Here is a 22,538-nt window from a genome sequence, read left to right as displayed (position 1 = left end):
CTAATCGACGTCTGAATGTAAATTCCGATCCATGATGTGTAAATCGTTTAATAGAGAATTTTACACCGTACAAAATTGTATTTTTATGGTAGTATTAGGATAATTAAGACAGAAGTTTCACTGCGTATAAAATTTTGAAAGTTATCAAAGTTTTGGAACATCACCGTTTTAATACCATTTGAAAGATGAATTTGAATAGGATAGAACTGTGCCATCATAACTCTCATCAGAGTTCAGCTCCACAAATTATAGCAGCGCGGAAATATACGATTTGTGTATGTACATGCGCTGTCTGGTACGGAATGATACGGAGTGGTATGGCTGTCTGAAGTGTCTTTCATTTCATCTAAAATTCGATTTGTGTCGCGTGACGTTGTCACGAAGATCATGCGAAACAGTCCCTCACCTGTCCACACCCGCACTTTAGACGTACAATACGTCTATTATGTTGTTCCTAGGTATGGTACCTCGGTAAAAATGTACGTTTCCCTAAAAGCTGTATATTTATGAGGTCCTTCAGTAATTTCGAAACTATAAAAGCTATCAGAAACATGATGAGTACTTTGAAAAGAGGAAGGTCTAAAGAGTCTATCTAAATACGTTTCAAGGTCAGATGACACCATAGTGAGCGGCGCGTACATCTGCCATTCTGTGGTGAAATTGGATGTCGGAGCATGCTGTAACTCGGGAAGCACGTGCCACAGAGTATCGTTTGTTTATCCTATATGAGTTCTATCTGTATCTGTAAAAATATTTGGGAGAAAACTTGATTATGTGCTTGAAAAATATTGTGAAATATCCTCAGAATTATGTGAACATTTCTGAAACTTATCTACCTGAATATATATATAGAAAGTGAAATCAATTAGAAAAATGAGTCTAAGAGAATCGAACAAGCCCAAAATGTTACAGAGGGAGGGTAAGAAAGCCGAGACGGCGAAATCTAGGAGTGATAATCGAGCTCCCGTCTAACGTCCGGAAACAGATGCCCTCGAAAACACTCAGGAGGATATCATCGAGTCGATGGAGACAGAAAATAGCGAGACTCCGACGACATTCACAATAGGAAAGACCAAACGAAATAAACAACCTGAAAGCGAAAGCTGTGTGCATTCACTTATTCCTAACACCCACCCAACCTTCACGTAACGTATTTAACACCCGAAAGACCTGTGGGCGTAGCTTCGACATGGCCCATGAAATAGCTAGTTTTAGAATTTGGACCATGTTGCTATGCAAATGTACAACGTCATATGCTCTATCTTTATACATCTTAACCTGACTTTTGGTTTCGGAGTTAGTAATTCCAAATCATTCAGTTTCCTGTTTGTTTAACTGAGGCCCGCCGAGTGTTGTATTTTCCCTCATGTTGCATATTTCCAATCAAACGGTGCCTCAGCGATTCAGTTTGGATCTTTAGTTCCGGGGCCAGCAGACCTATGTGAGCACATCATTGCGTCACTCTAAGGTTGAATGTATGTAGCCTGATTTTATAGACGTTGTCTCGTCAAAACTAGTCTTAAAACATCATGACCTAAATTTCACTACTTACCTCAATAATATCAGGATCCGAAACCATCACCGAGGGTGTTCCAAATATCCAGTAACGGAAGACCGGGCCGTACTCTTTCATCCATGTCGCGAACACACCGAGGGTATCTGCAAACAAAACGAAAAAAGAACAATCGCAATTTACAAGCCGATATCTTTGCCTCTGATATACATGTTGGGACATTTAAGGCAGTCATCAGTAATAGGTCAAGGGTACATGAAACTTGTTGAGCATGGTTTGGTATTTAACTCTATAATATCGGTACGATTTCTAACTTAAATCATAACATGATTTGATTTGTAGATGTAATTTTTATCAGAAGTTTATCCATTTATTAATGAATTAATTAATCTCTGTTACAAAAATTAAATACTTGAAATCAAAGTAGTTAAGATTGAAATTCGTGCTCGAAATGTCAGACACAAAATTTACTTTTGTGCAGGATCTTCAGTTTTCCCTGTTTAATTTATTTTATTGCTTACATTATTCAACGAAGTTCATATTATTTTACAAACATCTTTCTTGAACTACAGTATATTCTGCTTTGGATTCATGTCATGTTAATGGTTATTAAGTTATGAAGTTACACTTAAGAAAATGGAAATTGCAACACCATGAAGGCGGTGATTTTCAAGATATGGAACGATGCCATGTAGGTATGTAAACGATCAAAGTTCCAGACCCATTGGATTGTTGCTACAGGTCTCCCCACGTGATTAGTCGCGGAGGAATCAACTCCAGTATACGGACACTGGTGTAGCGTAGTTGACTTGCAGTCTGTGCAGAGAACTGTTCCCCGTCAAACATACCTCGACGACAGAGAAGAGCACCCTATCAACAACTGTCGCCGTTCAAGAGGGCTCGGATAATTGGGCGGTGTGAGGCTGGATTATCGCTAAGGACTGTCACTGCACATGTTGGCCGACAGGCATCTACGGTACAACGTGTATGGCAGCAGTGGTCAATTGAAGGTACCCACACTCGTAGACCTGGCACAGGCCCAGCGCGACAGACAACTGTGAGAGAGGATCGCCGCATCATTCGGATGGCCCGGATGGAACCTCATGCAACAGCAGCGCAAATTCGAGCAGCTGTGGCACCCCACGTTACACAACAAACTGTTGGTAATCGCCTGCGTGCAGCTGGCTTACGAGCCCGTGTCCCTGCGGAAGGTGTTCCATTGACCCCACAACAGCGACGTGCAAGGCTGGCCTGGTGTCGAGAAAGATCGACGTGGGTCGACGAATTGTATAGGGTCGTCTTTAGTGATGAATCGCGCTTCTGTCTTGCCCGCCGTGATCGCCGGAATCGTGTGCGCCGACGTACCGGGGAGAGGAGCCTCGCAGATCTTACTGTCGAGAGGCACACAGGGCCAACACCAAGTATTATGGTCTGGGGAGCTATTGGCTTTAATGTGAAATCACAATTAGTGCTTGTTGAGGGCACTATGACTGCTCGACAGTACGTTGATAGGGTACTCAATCCAGTGGTTGTATCCTTGATGGCAAACATTGCTAATGGGATGTTTCAGCAGGACAATGCCCGGGTTCACACTGCACGCATCTCCAGAGAAGCTCTCCACGACATCACAACCTTAGAATGGCCCGCCAGATCCCCAGACCTCAGTCCTGTTGAGCATGTGTGGGGTATGATGGGTCGACAACTGGCCAACCGTCCTCAGCCACCCACAACTCTGGAACAACTGACTCGTGCAGTGCAGCAATCATGGGCCACAATTCCTCAGGGAGCGATCCAGGGCCTTATTGACTCCATGCCTCGACGAATTCATCAATGTATTGCAGCTCGTGGTGGGCAACCCTGTACTGATTGTTGTCCAAACTTGCGGTCAGAGGGACCTGAAAGTGGAATAATAGAATCACAACCAAACACTCGTTCTGCATGTTGAATTGCAGCAATATAGCGCCACTCCTTCTGGGTGTTGCAATTTCCATTTTCTTCAGTGTAACGACTTGAATTTGTAGCGAAAAAGAAGCTAAGAAACACCTAGAAAACAACGCCCATAATCCTGTTGTGAGATGTTGATGCATACGAGGTCACATTGCCAATTGAAAACAGGAAATTAACTATGGAGAACCTTATGAGTCCTTCCCAATATGTTCTCGCCTATTTTATCCATTTTCTATATACGTGCAGGACATGGTGAGAACTTTCCTCGGTTCAAATTACAAGACACTGTTCGCAAAATATTCCTAGAAAACCGAATTTGAATATCTACAGAGTGTTTTATTAGACCAACGGTTGACACATTCCAACAATGAGCGCACACCACAACGACTAAGCTCGCCGCTTCACAAGCTCACGACTCAAATGCTTGGTATTCCATTTGATACCAAAGTCGTTATCATATCTGTGAATTCGTAGCTGATGCATCTGAGGTCACATTGCTAGTTACAAACAGGAAATTATAGGAGAGCCTTAGGAGTCACTTCCAATGTGTTCTCACCAATTTTATCTATTTTGAATGTAAGTGCAAGAGATAGTGAAAATAGCTGTGGGAAGCAGGTGTAGGGACTGTGAGCGTGCGTGGGCATTGATGAGTATGAGGGAAGAGGTAGAGAGTTTGAAGGAGGTAATTAGGTTTTTAAAAGGGAACAGGAACGAAGGTAGGCCTCCCTCAGTCAATGTGCAAGTTTTGGAAGGTAGGCAAGGGAGAAGGAAAGGAAGGGGAGAAGTTGTGGAAGACAAGAGGGTTAATGTCTTAAGGGGAAGGGAAATGAGGGCTAAGAGTTCTCATCTGAGATTAAGTTCGGTAAGGAGTATCGGTGAGCAATCGGTATGAGTCACTGTAGGTATAACAGGGAAGTGTTACAGAGGAGGCTTGTGGCAAGAGAAGAGGGAACGGTAGGAAAGGGAAACGTAGATTAGAGGATACGTAGAGGAAGGTGGAACAGGGCCTTGAGAGGGAGAGAAGGGAGGCGGAAATAGGTTCTGCAGCTGTCAGGGAATTTAAAGACAACTGGGAGAGAACAGAATCTAATATGGAAAGTGAGGATGCGGCTCTGGCCATTGCAGGTAGAAAAAGTGCGTGGAAGGAAGAGAAGTCGGGTCGAGTATTGCCCGGGAATTAGGATAAGGCAGATGCTGAGGAAATTAGGAGGGAAGGAGGAGGGTAAGGAGAAGTTGGTTGTTTTCCACGATGGTATCAATAACAAAAGGTAATCAGGAATATGTACTAACATAGTTGGAGATGTGCAGAATATGGTTACGGCAGCGCGGTGTGAGTTTAAGGGCGCGGTGATTGTTATTAGTGAGATACTGTGTTGAAGCGGTACTGACTGAAGATCGATCGGTTATGTGTGAAATTGGGAGTGAGATTCGTAGATCCTAATGGGTGGATTGGGGATAGGAATCTACGCTCAGGTAGCCTTCACTTGAACCGCAATGCTACTTGTACGTTAGAGGGCTTGTTTAGAAGAGTTATAGGGAGGTACTAGGGTGCGGTGATGAGAGTATGGGGAATGGGAAGGCAACTAAAGATGAATGACACAAAGTTGATTGTGTTGAGCTGTAGCAGTATTATAGGGAAATGAATTAAATAGATATGCATTTACCAGATACTGGAATACCAGTTGAATTATTGCTGAGAAGTGATATTATGGTTGCAGAAATTTTCTAACGGAACTGGAATGTATATTTTAGTGACAGAATAGAATCTGTAGGAAGAAGAGCATTCATATCGGTGAAAAAGGAATTTGCTACAAAAAACTTAAGGATGAGAAACATGAAATTCTAGGTGTAAGGCCCTTTTCTAAAGATAATAGGGAACTTGTGGTTATTGTGGTGCACAGGCCTAGAAGAGATGGCGCTGACATTGATGCCATATTCAGTTCCGTGTGATTGCAGCGGGTGATTTCAACTTACCAAATGTTAACTGGGAAGGTAGTGCGACTGACCGAAAGCATGACTGACGAATGGTAATTAAATTAATAGGGAAAGGACACCCGAATCAGAAAGTGAAGCCGACTAGAGCGGAAAATATTCAACATGTCGTGCTGATGAAACCAGATGAAATCTATAGAGAAACCGACATAAGTTATCATAAAATGCTCCTGTTGTTTTCAAAAATAAAGGCGTTAAAATATTGGAAAATTATGATTATTAGGCAACACCATATGGTTGATAAGAGAGGCGTAGAAGAGTTTAAAAAAATAATTATGATAAGCCAAAAATGTTTAATAAAAATGTAAACAGTCCATAGGAGAAGTACATAGCAATTTATTGTGAACAGTGTGAAAACAGATATGTAACATTGAAGATGGTAAGTAATAGTAAACTGCATTTTAACAGTTAAATAAAGAGATCGAAAAGGAAATACAGGTTAGAAAGAGATGTAGGAATAGTTGTCGAAGTAAGGAGGGAACATACTAGGAAACTGAATTCAGCAAAAATGTCAGATAAAGGTAAATTAATGAAAACCACAATTTCAGGCATATATATTTTTTTTGTGAAAAACGGAAGAATATGTAGTTTAAATCTGAAACAGTTTCCGTGAAGGACATTAATGGATAATTAATGAATAATTGGAGTGAGCATGTGAGAAATTACAGAAGGCGGAAATAATCAGTCTGTAGTATGTAAAGATAGATGACTGTTACGATAATGTCTAGATAGAAGAGGTAACTAATACTGGAGACATACTGAAATTTACCTGTGATACGGTAACAAAGATGTTTAAGAAAAACACAAAAGTTGAAAGCTTGAAAAGCAGCTGAGATTGGCGAGATGTACTAAATGCAATCAACGAGTTGGGATATAGTGCCACATCTATAATACTTACTGTATTTTATTACTGTTTGCGGGAAGGATCTACACGAAACTAATGGAGAGTTGTTTTAGTAGCCATGGTGTACACAGAATACGGTGATAAACATGAAACAGATAATTACAGGCAAATAAGCTTCTAGGAAAGCATTATTTCTGATTACATCAGACACGTTTGCGAAATTAATAACTTGTTTTTTTTCGAAAGCAGTTGATGTTTAGAAAGGGTTACAGCAGCGGGGATCAATTTATGGGATTCCAGCAAGATAATAGCTGATATTTTAGATTCAAGACGTCAAATCGACTGCACCGCTATTAACCCATTCAAGGCTTTTCATATGAGAGAATACTCACGAAAATGAGGCTATTGGACTAGACAAAAAAGTGGTTGAATGGGTAGATACATTCCTAGAAACACGAACTCAGAGAATTATCGTACGTGAACCATTATCTGACTTTGTATTGATTGAGTAGGTGTCCTGTAAGGCAATTTTATTGGACCTTTATGTTTACTTACGTCATAATGATATGGGTAAAGAAATGGAATCATAGATATGGATTTTTGCGGATGAAATGTTATATAGAGTAGTAAGCAAGTTACAAGTTTGTGAGTGACTACAAAATTACCTCGACATTATTGTGGGACAGTCGAAAATTTCATGATTATAAATGGGATGAAAATTCAAGTTATGAGATTCACCGAGAGGAATAGTTTTCATTACTATATTGATAGTGTGATAGAACCAAATTGGTATAACAGTAAGTACGTAGGTATTAATATAAAGAAAGATCTTCTTTGGGGTAATCACATTAATGAAGTTGTAAATAAAGGACAACCTTGACACATGACCATAGAAATCTACTCTCCTATTTTTGGCACATCCAAAAGAGCGTCTCTTTCTGGGAACAGAGCTCTATGTTGTGTCATCCCTGGTATTCCCCATCTTGCAAGTTCCATTGCTTGGATCTTGTGTGAATTCTTCTCTCTCTGACTTCCAGTGTTTCAATCGAACTGTAGATTGTATATCGTGGAGTTTCATAAACAACAGGAAAAAATGTAATTGCATTTTCGAAAACATAATTGGAAAATATAAATAGTTTTCATCAAAAACATCTCTTGGAGGATCTGGGCATCTTCGATAACTGCCGCCCAGACTTCTCAATTTTTTGCTTTAGTTCACCACCTTTTAATTCAGTCCTTCTCAGATCCTCTTCCACATTATACAGTTACCTAATTATAGGCCTGCACCTCATTCGAAATCCTGGTTTCCCCTTGAAAACCTTTTTTCCTATCCTATCCTATCCTCCGGCATTCTTTCCACATAGCTGACTTCCCAGCCCGTTACTTTTTCCTCTCAATTTTGTGACATGATATCTGGTCTATAGTACAGCATGCATTTTATTTCGTATTTGTCCCATCCGATACGTTACTGATAGTCCTTCTTCTTTTCACGCCTCGCTTTAAATCATCTGACTATGAATAACACTGTGAGCTAATTTGATCTACATTCTATGTTTACATTTTGAAACCTGCTTCTGACATGCTCACTGAAACACATTACACCATCTATAACACTTATTTCCACTGATACCTTGAACAGTTATGGAATTTAATTAAACTAAATATGACTAATCAAAATGTTTCTTCCACGTCACTTTTTACATTGAAGAAACTGACTGGATCTGAATATTATTAACAAACAAAATTCACAAAAGAAGATTGAAATAAAGAATGTAGTCGGTTTAAACAAAATGAGGAAGACTGGTGGCACTATGATGGACTGATGGATAGTAAGAATGAAAGAACTGTGATCGATATTCGAATCGGCACAGTTATTAAGACAGTGTTGTTGCGAACCTTATCCCAGTAAAAGAAAATAGCTTCCTAGAACCCTTTTTACAATTTGTTTTAAGTCGCACCGACAGAGACAGATCTTTATGGTGACAATGGGGTAGGAGTGAATGTGGCCTTAGTTAAGGTACAGCCCCAGCATTTGCTGGTGTGAAAATAGGAAACCACCGAAAAACATCTTCAGGGTTGCTGACAATGGGGTTCGAACCCACTATCTCCCGAATGCAAGTTCAGAGCGGCACGCCCCTAACCGTGCAGCAAACTCGCTCGGTGTTCCAGGATGACATAATCAGTTCTTGTGGTAATTCCTTCCTCTATATACTTGGGTTACTTTAGGTAACCCCTTCAGATATTCTACATCAGTACTCATATGGGTCTGCCGGTATTAGATTTGTCTTTAAAAGAAATATTTTCAGATCGAAATCTTGAAAACAATTTCCGGCATGTCCGACCAGTTGTATCATCGCCATAAACATCACAAACTTTCCTATGGGTTTGTGCAGCGGTTTAGCTTTTGCGGTAGTAATAGAGTATGAGTTCCAAATATTCCTGAAAACATTTTATTTTGACAAACACTGAATTAGCTGGTGTGTAATGGATGCTTGTGATATACTAGTTTTAAGCCGAATGAACAGCTGACTATCTTGCTGTTCTCTTGGTTGTGATAATCTTGGCAACTTCTCTGCCTCGGCTGTACGGCGGGTGTACACCACCATGAGGCGACTATTCGTGGTTGCACAAAATGAATGTATTTATCCATCCATTAGCTGACTGTATTCAAGGAAGTGAAAGTCCACAATGTCCAGTTGGCGTTAAATGAACTGTGGATGTATACACCGTAAGACCTTTTTCTTAATCTGTTTATCCTCCAGGGTCGGTTTTTCCCTCGGACTCAGCGAGGGATCCCACCTCTACCGCCTCGAGGGCAGTGTCTTGGAGCGTCAGAATTTGGGTCGGGGGATACAACTGGGGAGAATAACCAATAACTTTCCCAGGCGGCCTCACCTGCTATGCTGAACAGGGGCCTTGTGGAGGGATGGGAAGATTGGATTGGACAGGCAAGGAAGAGAGAAGGAAGCGGCCGTGGAGGAGAAGTGGGAAACCACGGAAAACCATTCGAGGATGGCTGAGGTGGGAATCGAACACACCTCTACTCAGTTGACCTCCCGAGGCTGAGTAGACCCCGTTCCAGCCCTCGTACCACTTTTCAAATTTCGTGGCAGAGCCGGGAATCGAACTCGGATCTCCGGGGGTGGCAGCTAATCACACTAACCACTACACCACAGAGGTGGACCACCGTAAGACCTGATCATTCATTTCTTCGTGCTGTCCTGGTGCTGGCTGCAGTGACTTCATGTGCTTTCATATCAGTACCAGAAATGAGACCGAGCTGAAATGCAGCAGCAAGTTCACTCATTAATAAATACAAACATTATGCCCGGCTCCATGGCTAAAGGGCTAGCGAGCTGGCCTTCAGTCGCAGGGGTCGCGCGTTCGATTCCCGGCAGGGTCGAGAATTTTAACCATAGTTGGTTAATTCCGCTGGCAAGGGGGCTGGGTGTATGTGTGGTCTTCATCATCATTTCATCCTCATCACGACGCACAAATCGCCTACGGGAGTCAACTCAAAAGACCTGCATCTGGCGAGCCGAACTTCTCCTTGGACACTCCCGGCACTAAAAGCCATACGCCATTTCATTTCATTTACCGAAATTCTTCAGTATATCTTCCTTTTTTCAGTTCGTTTGGAATATTATTGTGCACTCACTATATTCCCCCTCTGGCATCACCATCTTACACTGGCCTTTATCGAAGCCTACAGTGGAGGAAATTGCTATAAAGGAAATTCTAATAGCTAAACCTATACCAGTATCCCGCCCTTTATTAAAAATTGCTAACAACGCAATAAACACATTTGTTTTTTTAATTGTAACATGGTATTTGCAACAAATAATCCGTCAAATTATTAGGGTCATTATATCACACCCATTATGTCAATGTTCATTTGAAAATATTGTTTACCGAGCCAGTTAGCCATGCGGTTGAGGACACGCAGCTGTAAAGCTTGTATTCGGGACATGGTGAGCAGCCCTGAAAATTGTTTTCTCCGGTTTCCCATCTTCACACCAGACAAATGCTGGGGTCGTACCTTAATCAAAGCAACGACCGCTTCCTTCCAAACCCTAATATTTTCCTATTCTTGTGTCAATGATAAAGACAAGTTTAAGGTATCCACCTTTTCAATACAAAACAGTTTTATGTCTTAGTTAAAACACAACACTTTTATTTTGGGACCGGCTTCGACACTGGGCGAGTGTTATCATCAGCCAATCTTGCAAACAGGGTCAAAGAACATGTGACACAAAAAAATGTTACATACATGCAGTTTATAAAAACTTAATGCTATTGACCGAGAAAATATGACATAATGATAAAAGTTAAAAACATGATTCTATAGTTGCTGACAAAATGAAATCTTGAGAGTCTTGCCAATAACAAAGTGGATCAATAAAGATTTAACAATATACTGTACGTGTTTTCATCCTCAGTTAAGATCGCGTAAGACTCTCAAGATTTCATCTTGTCAGCAACTGTAGATGTTTTTAACTTTATCATTCTGTCTTATTTTATCGGTCAATCGCATTAAGGTTTTATAATCCATATGTATGTAACCATTTTTTGTATCACATGTTCTTTGACGCTATTTGCAAGATTGGCTGATGATGACACTCGCCCAGTGTCGAAACCAGTCCCAAAATGAAAGTGTTGTGTTTTAATTAGAACATAAAACTGTTTTGTATTGGAAAGGTGGACACCTTCAATTTTTCTTTATTGTTGTTGTTTTGAGTTCAATACGGACCATTTGAAGTTTGTAAATTTAAATAAATTTTTAAAAAATCTTGTGTCGCCGAAAACCTTCGATGTGTTAGCACGACGTTAAACCACTAGCAAAAGATATAGTCTATATACTAGCTGTTATCCACGGCTTTGCTAACGTGGATGTCATAATTTGATAAAAATAATCGTTCCTCGGTATTTCACTAACAAGGGAGTTAGCACAATTTGCGATCACAATTGCAGGTGATTTGTGACTTGTATGAATATATTTGAGGTGCTGATTACAACACTGTATAAATTAAGTGCCATCGCCAAGTACACTGTAAGTTACGAAGATCGCTATTCCGCTCAAAGTAGACCATATCTAACATGATATCGTGGCTTTAGTTACTTTAAGACACCATAAACGTTCTCTCTAGCTACTTTAGTTATTTTACGTGTATGCTATGGTCGACGCACACCACGCCGTGTCCAAGATCACCCTACACAGTTGCCGATGCGACATCTAGGGGAACCAGACAGACATTACACATAAGAGCAAGGAAGCTAGTATAACAGGAACCTCCGTCTGTGTTGTATCTGCTTCGACCGTTCATAAAGTTCTTCTGTTTGTGGCGTTTCCAATTTCATAGCGAGTCACTGTCACCGTAATCATGTGATAATGAATCCTGCCAATATAGTGAGTATAATTGTTAGCCATTACAAACACAAGCGAAGATCCAGAGAAATTACAGTAAGTGAGAGAAATGAAGTTGCATTAATAATCATGTTATAGTCGAAACAGTAGCAAACAATGGTAATAATATACATCAAGAAAATACAATATACTATATTGAAGAATATGAATACGCAAAGGAAGACTGATCCGATTGTGAAAACATTATGGACGATCCAGAACCTGATTGTGAGGAAGAGTCGTTAATGAAAAGTAATGGAAGCCAGTCGTCTGCTTATCTGCCAAGCCCACTGGAGAGGAAGAGGTGGGGTACTGTACCTTTTGAAAAGGCAAAGGAGATAATTTAATTCAAAGATTCTGGGAAAACCAAACGATTAAGCTTCAATAAAGTACAGAAACGATATCGTATGTTGCGAGACGTACATCATCTACGATATTTACGTCACGTAGTAGAAAAAGGAGAGCTGGGCCAAGGCTCAAAATTTCCCCCGCTTGACGATTATGTAGCGGAAAAAGTCAGAGTGGCGAGAACTGTTCTAGGCGCTAATGTTCACGACAGGGATATTCGTGCTTGGGGTTTAGAAAAGGCTCGAGAAATAGGACTGACTCGATTCACTGGTCTATCCATGGATGGGTTGCACGATTCAAACAGAGACACCTTCTTGGTTCACGGGTAATAACAAAATGTGCAACCACTAAACCCTGGAATACAGATGGTGACGTGAAGGAACAATGTGATGAGTAATGTCCTTAATGAATACCATGGAACGTATACAGATTTATAATACCGATCAAAGTGGTATACGAAAAGAACATCACTCATCGCGAACTCTGCATTACAAGGGAGAGAAGTCGGTAAGAAGTTCGGTGCGGAGTGATCACGTAACAACTCAGTCTTACACCATCCAACCCGTTACTTCGGCAAGTGGATACGTGCTTCCCACGTTGCTGGTTATTTACTAGGAACCTAATGGTCACTATGGAGTGCAAGTAGCGCAACACATGCTGAAATCACAAAATCTGGTTCAAGTTGCTTGAAACAAATCATGACGCAATTCTTTCAAGATGTCTACTTCCCATATGCAGCACAGGAGTCACTTCTTCTGGTTGATTCCCTCGGGACATATCGTGACAGAACGCACATCGATGCTATCCGACCTCAAAATATGGTGTATACAGTCAAGAACATCCCTCCTGGGTGCACACCTTTCATTCAGTCGCTTGATGTGCTATTCTTCCGACAGTTCAAGGCGGTGCTGAAGCGGGTTGAACATCAAATTATCCTTAACGACTATCAGTTCACACCACCGTCGAGTGATTCCATTTTGTTGCTGATGTGCATTCTACACAATCAGTTCTGTTCGCCAGTCTTCGCTGACTTTGTTCGGTACTCCTGGAATGTAGCTGGATATGATGACTTCAGACCAGAGAGGTTTCAATCACCACCCGAACGTATTTCTGATGTTCAAAAGCCGTGCGACTCGGAAGACTGCTTATTGCAAGCATTCACGAAGTGTTCTTACTGTGATAAGCAACTCTGTTTTCGGCATTTTATACTCTGTGGACATGCTCATCCTAGTAATCTTTTGCCAAGAGCTACCAACAACCCATATTTTGAACTCGGTGCCTTAACATGCGCATCATGGTAAAGTGCAGCGTAATTATCGATGGCACATATTGTGCGCATATTTGTAATGTACATGTAACACACTTAAATACAAACCAGAACATTTTTTGCAATTGTGATCGCAAGTTGTGCTAACGCCCTTGTAAGACATTATCTGAAAGTAATCGAAAATGTATTTTCATTTACCCCATTAACTCTTTGTAAACCAAATTTGTGGTATTGTCTTTTTGGGCTAAGATAACCAGGATACTACCAGAGCTGACTCTGGAACATGAGACATAGAACTGTCCATAGGAGAAACAATCCTATTTCAAGTCGGAAAAAAGTGTTTATTTTTAAAGGAGATTCCAAATACCAATTTTCACGTTTGTAACATCTTCAAAGTTTCCTCATAAAAATAATTCGACTCCTTTTTCACTTCCTTTTATCCCCGTTAAGTGACTTTTCTGAAAACCCTTTTTCGATCCCCCCCCCCCTCCCTAATGGATTTTCAAAAAAAAAAAAAACTTTTAAAGGAGATTCCAATTACCAATATTCACGTCTGTAACATCTTCAGTTTTGAGATATCTGAATTCAACTCCTTCTTCACTTCTCTTAAACGCCTACTTAAGTGAACTTTCCAAAAACAAACAAACAAACAAACAAACAAACAAACAAACACTAACAAACAAACACGCGTTTCTTTATTTTTAAAGAAGTTTCCGAATACCAACTTTCATGTCTGTAACCTCTTAAGTTTTTAAATTATAGGTATCCTCATGAAAATAATTCAACCCCTTCTTCACTTCTTTTCACTCCCCTCTTAAGTGCATTTTCCGAAACCAAAGGTGTTTCTTTTAACAGGAGATCCCAAATACCAATTTTAACGTCGTTAACATGTTAATTTTTGAGATATATTGCAGATACACTCATTTTTCAAATCCACCCGGATTTATAAATCTTTTCACCCCTTGCAGGATTTTCAGAAAAGCAAGAAATCCGTATTACATTAATTTTAAAGGATATTCCATGAACCAATTATCACGTACCTATGTAACATACTTAGTTTGTGAGATAAAAATATCCTCATAAAAAAGAACTCAACACATTTTTCAGTCCTTTCACCCCCAAATGGATTTTCCGAAAACGAAAAATATGCGTTTCTTGTTTTTCCTGAAGGAGATTCCAAATACAAATTATCACGTCTATAACATCTTAAGATTTTGAGATATGTAACCCTATAAAAAGTATTCAATTGCCTTTTCAGTCCTTTCCAACCTGCCCCCGCCTTCCATAAGTGGATTATCGGAAAACGAAAGAATACATGTTTCTTTATAAAGGAGATTCTAAATACCAATGTTTACGTCTGTAACATGTTACGTTTTTGAGATCTCATTATAAAAATTCACCCCCATTCTTACTTCTTTTCACCCCTCCCCCGTCGAAGCGGATTTGCCGAAAACAAAAAATAATGGTTTATTTATTTTTAAGCGAGATTCAAAGAAAAGAATTCAACTCCTTCATCACTTCGTTTCAACCTCCACCCCAATTAAGCGGATTTTCCGAAAACAAAAAATATTTCTTCACTTTTAAAGGATATTCCAAATTCCAGTTTTCACGTCAGTAGTATAATTGGGGGATTCGGCCGCCTCCGCCTCCACCGGGCTCCCAGGGGCCTCCTGCTCAGCCGCCGCACTGGGGGACCTCCCAGGGGCCTCCTCCTCCGCAGCCAGGGGCCTCTTCCACTGCTGCCAACTTAACCTTACTAGCGTGAAATTTGAATTGGGAAACAAAGCCACGTTTTTTTGACAGCCACGTGCTTTATGATAGACAACAAAGCATAGGTAACCTCACTGCTGCCATCTTGACGGGCCTAAACCTCAGTGCCTGCAGCTTAACCTATCTAGCGCGAGGTAAGAATCGGTAAACAAAGCTATGCGCTTCTTTGACAGCCACGTGCTTTTTGACAGACAACAACACATCGCTAACATCAGTGCAGCTATCTTAACGGGCTTAAAACTCAGTGCTGCCAATTTACATCACTAGCGCGAGATTTGAATTGGTAAACAAAGCCACGTGCTTTTTTGACAGCTGTCATCCGTCATCTTTAATCAACAGAGCACCGTATTGCCCTCTTTAGCTACATATCTTTGAAATATGGTGGCGGATAATTTGAAAAATGCTTTTTGACAGCAGCCATCTTTAATCGACAGAGCACCGTGCTGCACTTTTTAGTTGAAATGTGGTGGCGGGCAATTCCACGTGACAGCAGCCATTTTCAATCAAAAGAGCACCGTGCTGCCCTCTTTAGTTGAAATGTGGTGGCGACAATTTGAAAAATTCCACGTGCTTTTGTTTGGAAACAAAGCCACGTGCTTTTTTGACAGCTACCATCCGCCATATTTAATCATGAGAGCACCGTACTGCACTCATTAGCTACATACCTTTGAAATGTGGTGGCGGCAATTTGAAAAATACCACGTGCTCTTGTTTGGAAACAAACCCACGTGTTTTTTTGACAGCTACCATCCGCCACATTTAATCATGAGAGCATCGTGCTGCACTCTTTATTTGGAATGTGGTGGTGGCAAATTCGAAGTGCTTTACAAACTCACGTCCTTTTTTGAGAGCTGTCATCCGCCATCTTTAATCAAGAGAGCACAGTGCTGCACTCTTTAGCTACATACCTTTGAAATGTGGTGGCGAAAAATTCCACGTGCTCTTGTTTGGAAACAAAGCCACGTGCTTTTTTGACAGCTGCCATCCGCCATCTTTAATCAAGAGAGCACCGTGCTGCACACTTTAGCTACTTACCTTTGAATGTGGTGACGGCAATTTGAAAAATTCTACTCGCTCTTGTTTGGAAACAAACCCACATGCTTTTTTGACAGCTGTCAACCACTATCTTTAATCAACAGAGCACCGTGTTGCTACATACCTTTAACTTGTGGTGGCGGAAAATGTGAAAAATTATTTTCTGACAGCAGCCATCTTTAATCAAGAGAGCACCGTCCTGATATCTTTATCGTAGTAGTGGGTAGTTTCTACGTAACAGCTGTTATCCGCCATCTTGCATCGCTAACCTTAATGCTGCCCTCTTTAGCTACTTACCTTTGAGGCGGACTATTTGAAAAATTCTATTTGACAAGCTGTTATCCGCCATCTTGCATCGCAAACCTCAGTGCTGCACTCTTTAGCTACTTACTTTTGAAATGTGGTGGCGGACAATTTGAAAAATTCTATTTGACAGCAGCCATCTTTAATCAATAGAGCATCGTGCTGCTATCTTTAGCTACATACCTTTGAAATGTGGTGGCGGGCAATTCCACGTGACAGTTATCATCCGCCATCTTGCATCGCCAACCTTAGTGCTGCCCTATATACGACACTGCTGGTAATTTAAAATCCACGTGATCTTTTTAACAGCTGTCATCCTCCATCTTGCATCGCAAACCTCAGTGCTGCCCTCTTTATCTACTTACCTTCAAAATGTAGTGGCGGATAATTTGAAAAATTCTATTTGGCAAGCTGCCATCTTTAATCAACACAGCACCGTGGTGTCATCTTTAGTTACCGCCATCTTACATCGCTTACCTCGGTGCTGCACTTTTTAGCTACTTACCTTTGAAATGTGGTGGCGGACAATTTAAAAATTATATTTGGCAGCAGCCATCTTTATTCAACAGAGTACCGTGCTGCTATATTTACGTCTACTACATCGCTAATTAGCACTTAGAGGCTACTACACAAGATGGCGGTGGCTGTTATAGCCTCTTCCTCTGTTAAGGCATAGCTTTATCGAACAAGTGTAAACATGCATCGGGATAGCTGGAGTAAGCACGTGCTGCAGTGATGACGTCATCGTGCATGTTTAGACTTGGTAGTTTTCTTAAGAGTAAGTAGGTGTAAGGAATGCAATAAGTATGCATCATAAAAGCAAGAGTGTGCATGTGCTGCACCGATGACGTTATTATAAGTGTGCATGTTTAAACCTGTTTGTTGACTAAAAGCTTTAGTCTTCGAGAAACAGTGATAGAGAGTGGAGCGCAAACATTAATTTTTGATGTGCAAGGCTTTAAAGTAAACGGCAACAAATTTGTGTTTAAAGAGTTGGCTGTGTTAGATTGCAGTGTGTTGTGGGCACCAAAACTTGTTTTTTAGTATTTAGCCCACCGTTCCCTTACTGTTTACAAACAGATGAAGATGAAAAGCAGACTCAATGGATCGAAAACAATTTAGGTTTGAAGTGGGATGAAAAAGGAATACCTTATCGTTTTCTACCTTTAATGATGAATGCACATTTTTCAAGATCAGATCTTGTTCTTTTAAAGGGTTGTGAAAAGAAAGAATGATTGCGTGATTATCTACCATCATCGTGTGAAATTATCGACATGCATGAATTGGTGTGTTCATCATTTAAAACTCTTTCGAAAGAGCATAGTAGAGAAACAAGTAAACAGTCTTTACAACATGTATTCATGCTCTTTGATTGGTTGTGTTGCAGTGCATGCCGGGAAGTGAACAACATATGTAAACTGCAGTGTCGAAATAACCTTAGGGTAAAAGAAACATTTGCAGAGTAAAGACATCATGTCATTTCTAACAGATACTAAGTGTAACGCAGTTGAAAAGGCAATCGTAAAGTTTTATGCATGCAAAAAGGAACCAAACACTTTTACTGAAGAAGAGTTAAATGCATTACCAAAGACATTTTTGGTTAATGTAGCTGCGAATGCTGTAAAGAAGATTTGGGATAAGGTGCCTCGTGAGTGGACTCAAGATCCTGTTTTGTCAGAGCTTCAAACATGTAGTTTACATCATGAACACGTGAGTTTAGGTAGAAGACCTTCTGTGAGACAGTGCCGTACATGTCAACTAATTAAACTGTATCACGGACCTAAACCTGACGAGTTGTATTCGCTTATAAACACTTATCATGGCTGCGAAAAGAGTAAAGAAGGAAAAGGTGAAGAGACGTGCTGGGAAAAAGATGAGGAAGCTTGTTGGGCATGGGCTCATCAATAAAGTGACTGATCTTCTTTTCTTCGAGCTTCATCTTCCCTGCGGCCCTAGAACACGTTCGCCTGACACGTAGTTACATGCTGCCTGCAAAGAGTATGTCGTGTAGCTGATAAAATCTGCTTCTTAAAGTTATGTTGTGTGTGTTATTTCCTAGTGCTTCAGCTGTTCAGAAGATAGCAGCACTTGTCGTTGTTGGTGCAATAAAACGAAAACTGAGTGACAAAGACAGTATCAAAGGATAAATATATATATATATATATTCTAAAATAAATATGAATTGTCAAAACGTATTACAGGTGTTGTTTAATCCTACAGCATGTCCTAGTGACTTAGAAGAAAGGAGAGAGGCAGATGATTAAAAAACACACATAAGATTGAAAGTACATCCTCTTTAATTAATCCATGAATTAAAGCTGTTATTAAAACAAAGCCATTTAACATACAGTTTACTCCCACGACGTTGAATAACACGTTCAACTAAATAGTGATCAGGATATTTTGTTTTCTGCAGTTCTTCGATGTAGAATCCTCCTTCAATAGGCTGTCCTCTGAGATCGCGAAGTAAATACGTAACTGGATTAGTAAGCTTAAAACTTCTGATTTGAAACATTTCAGTGCTCCAGTTAGGTGTATGTCCTTTTGCAAAAATAGACTTGTGTTTGCTGATGCGTACAAAATCACCTTCTTTAAAGCGATGGCGACGTGCATCAGCTGTTTTAATTACAAGATGAATAGCATCTATACGAGGTGTATTCCTTGTAACAAGACGTGGCTTTCTTCCGATAGTGCGATGAGGTGTATCGTTGTAGGCAGATAAAAGTCTAGGTAGCAGATCAATCCAACGATATGAACCTTGTGCTGTAAATTCTCGCCACATCATTGTTTTGAGTGTACGATTAAAGCGTTCTACAACACTCGCCTTGAGATTGCTGAACGTAGAGTACTGTTGAATGCCAAGTAACTTGAGGTAGGAAGAAAAATCCTTGTTGTAAAACTCTTTACCTTGATCAGGTTGAAGAAGCCCTAGACAGCGTTTCGATTCTTCAATAATATGTTTAAATGCTTCTTTAACTTGAGCTGCCGTTTTAGAACGCACGGGTTGTGCAAAAGCAAACTTCGAGTACACATCGATAACAGTAAGTAGATACTTATACTCCTTATTACTAGAGGCATATGGAATCATTTCTACTAAGTCTGCTTGCCAGAGATCATCTTTACCTCGCGTAATAACGCGTCTGCGACAGTAGGTGCGATGTGCTTGTTTCTGTAACTCATGTGCTATGTTTACTTTTACAGGTGAGATCTTCTCTTGACGAGCCATTACAAAATAATACCGGCATAACGTAATTCTCTTTCTATTTCTAGGATTTCTGATTCGTGACCTGTGTGACCATCCTCTTGCGATGCTCTTAAAAGTTGTAATCGTTCAACGAGTAAGTTTGGGTCATTCCAGTATCTTACATCCACATACAGCAACAAAGGCTTGTAGATAACATCAAGACTACGTGCAGTCGGAAACAGCTTAGAAATAAACTCACGACACTTGTAACTCTTATTTGCACTTACAGCTTCTGTTCTCTTGTAATTACGTCATGTTGCGTCAGTAGCAAGAAGTATTGCTTTATATTTTTAAGATCATCTTGTAAAATTATATCCTTGTCAGATATTCGTGAGAAAAGAAGTTCTAAGTGTCCTTTCGTAGGTTTATAGGTAACACCTTTTACAATGAGTTTGTTGTTATTAATCTTAACATTTGAATTTCCTATCCAGAAACAGTCATCTTCGTAGCGAATACCGTAGATAGTGTCAGTTTGTCCTGTAAAAAGTTTTTCTATATAAGGTGCAAAGAGAGATCCATAGGTATCTTGAATAAAAGTTCTAAACTGATTGCGATACTCTGGTGTTATCATAACCTCAGACAAAGATGGTAGATTTTGGGTCGATGTAGTAGGTGTTTCAGCAATAACATCTGTAGTTAAAAACTCAACACGCTTATATGGTGATGTATCACTAAGTTCTTCTTCTTCCTTATCTTCCTCTTCTTGATCTACATCCTGGTTTTCCTTTTCCTTATCTTGTTCATGCTTTTCTTCTTCTTCATGCTTCTCTTTATGATATGATGTTTGCATAGAAGCAAAACTTGAAGTAGACTGCGGTAATGAAGTAGAATTAAAAATTTCTTTGAGTGGTGAACTTAGTTGTATTTTTAAAAATAAATCTGTGTCTGCTTGAATACGTTTAATCTCTTTAAATTTCCGTCGAATATTGTTTCGAGCTTGGATGATATGTTTTGTAATCTCCTTGCTAGATGTTAACATGATGATGGTTTTTAATCAAGTAGTTACTGTAATTCTGTGTTAATGCATATAAAATGATCGAAACCCATGCGATATCGTCCATGGTGAACACCACTTTCTTTATCAATAACTGAAAAGCTGTAACGGTGTAATGACCAACATTTAGCACACATACGTTTAAAGTCATCGAATGTCATATCAGTGTTAACATGATCGTTATACACATGTCGCATGTTGCGCTCATTTTTCTGTAAAAAGCACAATAACATTTGCGTTGTCGCGTATCAACTGCTTAGCACACGAGAATAGGTTTGGCACAAATAGTTGCAATCAACATATTTATGCCGTCCCATACTAAAGAATGCAGGAATAACATTTTACTGTTCTGTTGCGACGTCATCAAAGATCATAAGAGAATTAGGAAGCACATCGTCTGGTGATGGTACTTGCTCATACGAATTCAGTTTAAAATATCTTATTCCATCTTTAACTAGATCGTGCATTACAGTTTGTAGAATATTATATAGCGGTTGATAGAGTGGCTTTGCAAAAACGAAAATATTCTCGAAGCGTATACCACTTACAGAAGTAATAAGTATAAGTAAAATATTTGTTTTCCTGCATCCCGATGGACCTGATATAATACATCGAACAATAAAAGGAAACAACGTTCCATGACGTTTTCTTGTAGTTGTACTAGAACTAGGTAAGAGATGTGGTACAATGTCGGTAACAGGTAGTGTGTCTTGCTGCTTTATAATCTTCATGATAACTGAATCATAAAGTACGTAATAGTAATATATACATTAAAAGAAACAAGAGGTAACGGTTACTTTATGATTTGCTCTTGATTAGTAAAGTCGTGTACAGCATGGTGAAACAACGATATCCAAACGACATGAAGAAGAAGAAAACAAAAACTGTTGGATGGAAAGATGTTATAAAGGCTGCGCAAGAAGCTGTTCGAGGGGAATACAATCCTCGTGTGGCTATTACTAAGGCATTACGCGCAGCAAGAGCGAGAATTTCTCCAAAGTGCAGAGCAATATTTAGTAAACGTGCACGAATTATTCCTGTACCAAAACGAGGAGGATTTCATCCTGGGCTGTTTGCTGGCCTAGCAGCTTTAGGGTCATTGCTAGGTGGTGCTAGTGCTGTAGCGAGAACTGTCAAAGCTGTAGAGGAAGCGAACCAACAGTTGAAAGAGAGTGAACGTCATAACAATACGACGGAGGCAATTGCATTATGAGGCAAAGGTGTGAACATGAAGCTAGCACCATATAAGAAAGGTCTTGGTATCTACATTTCTCCAAAAAACGTCTACTGAATGCACTGCCACATCGAGCTCTAACGCATGATGAAGTTTTTACGTTTGCTAAACAACTAGGAATTCATTATTTCGAGGTGTGTATATGCGCGATCAACTACCAGCGCTCCCACGTGAACGTGAAAGCTCCGTAATTAACTTGGACAACAGTCATTGACCTGGAACTCATTACGTTGCTTATGTAAAGCGTAAGTCTAAAGTATGGTATTTTGATAGCTATGGAGACTTACCTCCTCCTTTTGAGCTCATACGTTATTTCGGAAGCAGTGCATACATTGTTTACAATAAAAACCGTGTGCAAAACTTTAATACACGCATGTACGGACGATTATGTCTTGTGTTCTTATATCAAACCCAGACAGTAGAGAAAGTGCATTAGTGTCTACGTGATGACGAACAGTGAAAGAACGTTTGCTGTACGTGGGGAAGGACCTGAAACAACCGTCTATTTTAATCCGCCAATCGAACTTGGCTATCAGTCGCATAGTCTTGGACTAGTATCGTTTGAAAATTACAATAAAATCAATAATGTTCGTGATGGTGTAAACAAGTTCTATTACGATGAGCATGTGCTAACACTACCCTC

General features: G+C 40.0%; 1 protein-coding gene across 2 annotated transcripts in view; it reads right to left on the bottom strand.

Moving 5' to 3' along the window:
• LOC136858377 (cytochrome P450 4C1) overlaps nt 1–22,538 on the bottom strand; it is a 246,140-nt gene that overhangs the window by 184,963 nt on the left and 38,639 nt on the right. For both annotated transcript variants that reach the window (XM_068228630.1, XM_067137879.2), the window contains exon 3: nt 1,553–1,659. In XM_068228630.1, the coding sequence (XP_068084731.1) occupies nt 1,553–1,659 (107 nt within the window). The remainder of the gene's footprint in view (nt 1–1,552; nt 1,660–22,538) is intronic.

The sequence above is a fragment of the Anabrus simplex genome, chromosome 1 (genome assembly GCF_040414725.1).
Source record: "Anabrus simplex isolate iqAnaSimp1 chromosome 1, ASM4041472v1, whole genome shotgun sequence".
Taxonomy (NCBI): domain Eukaryota; kingdom Metazoa; phylum Arthropoda; class Insecta; order Orthoptera; family Tettigoniidae; genus Anabrus; species Anabrus simplex.
The sequence above is the reverse complement of the archived record's forward strand: the minus strand, read 5'-3'. Positions and strand labels throughout refer to the sequence as shown.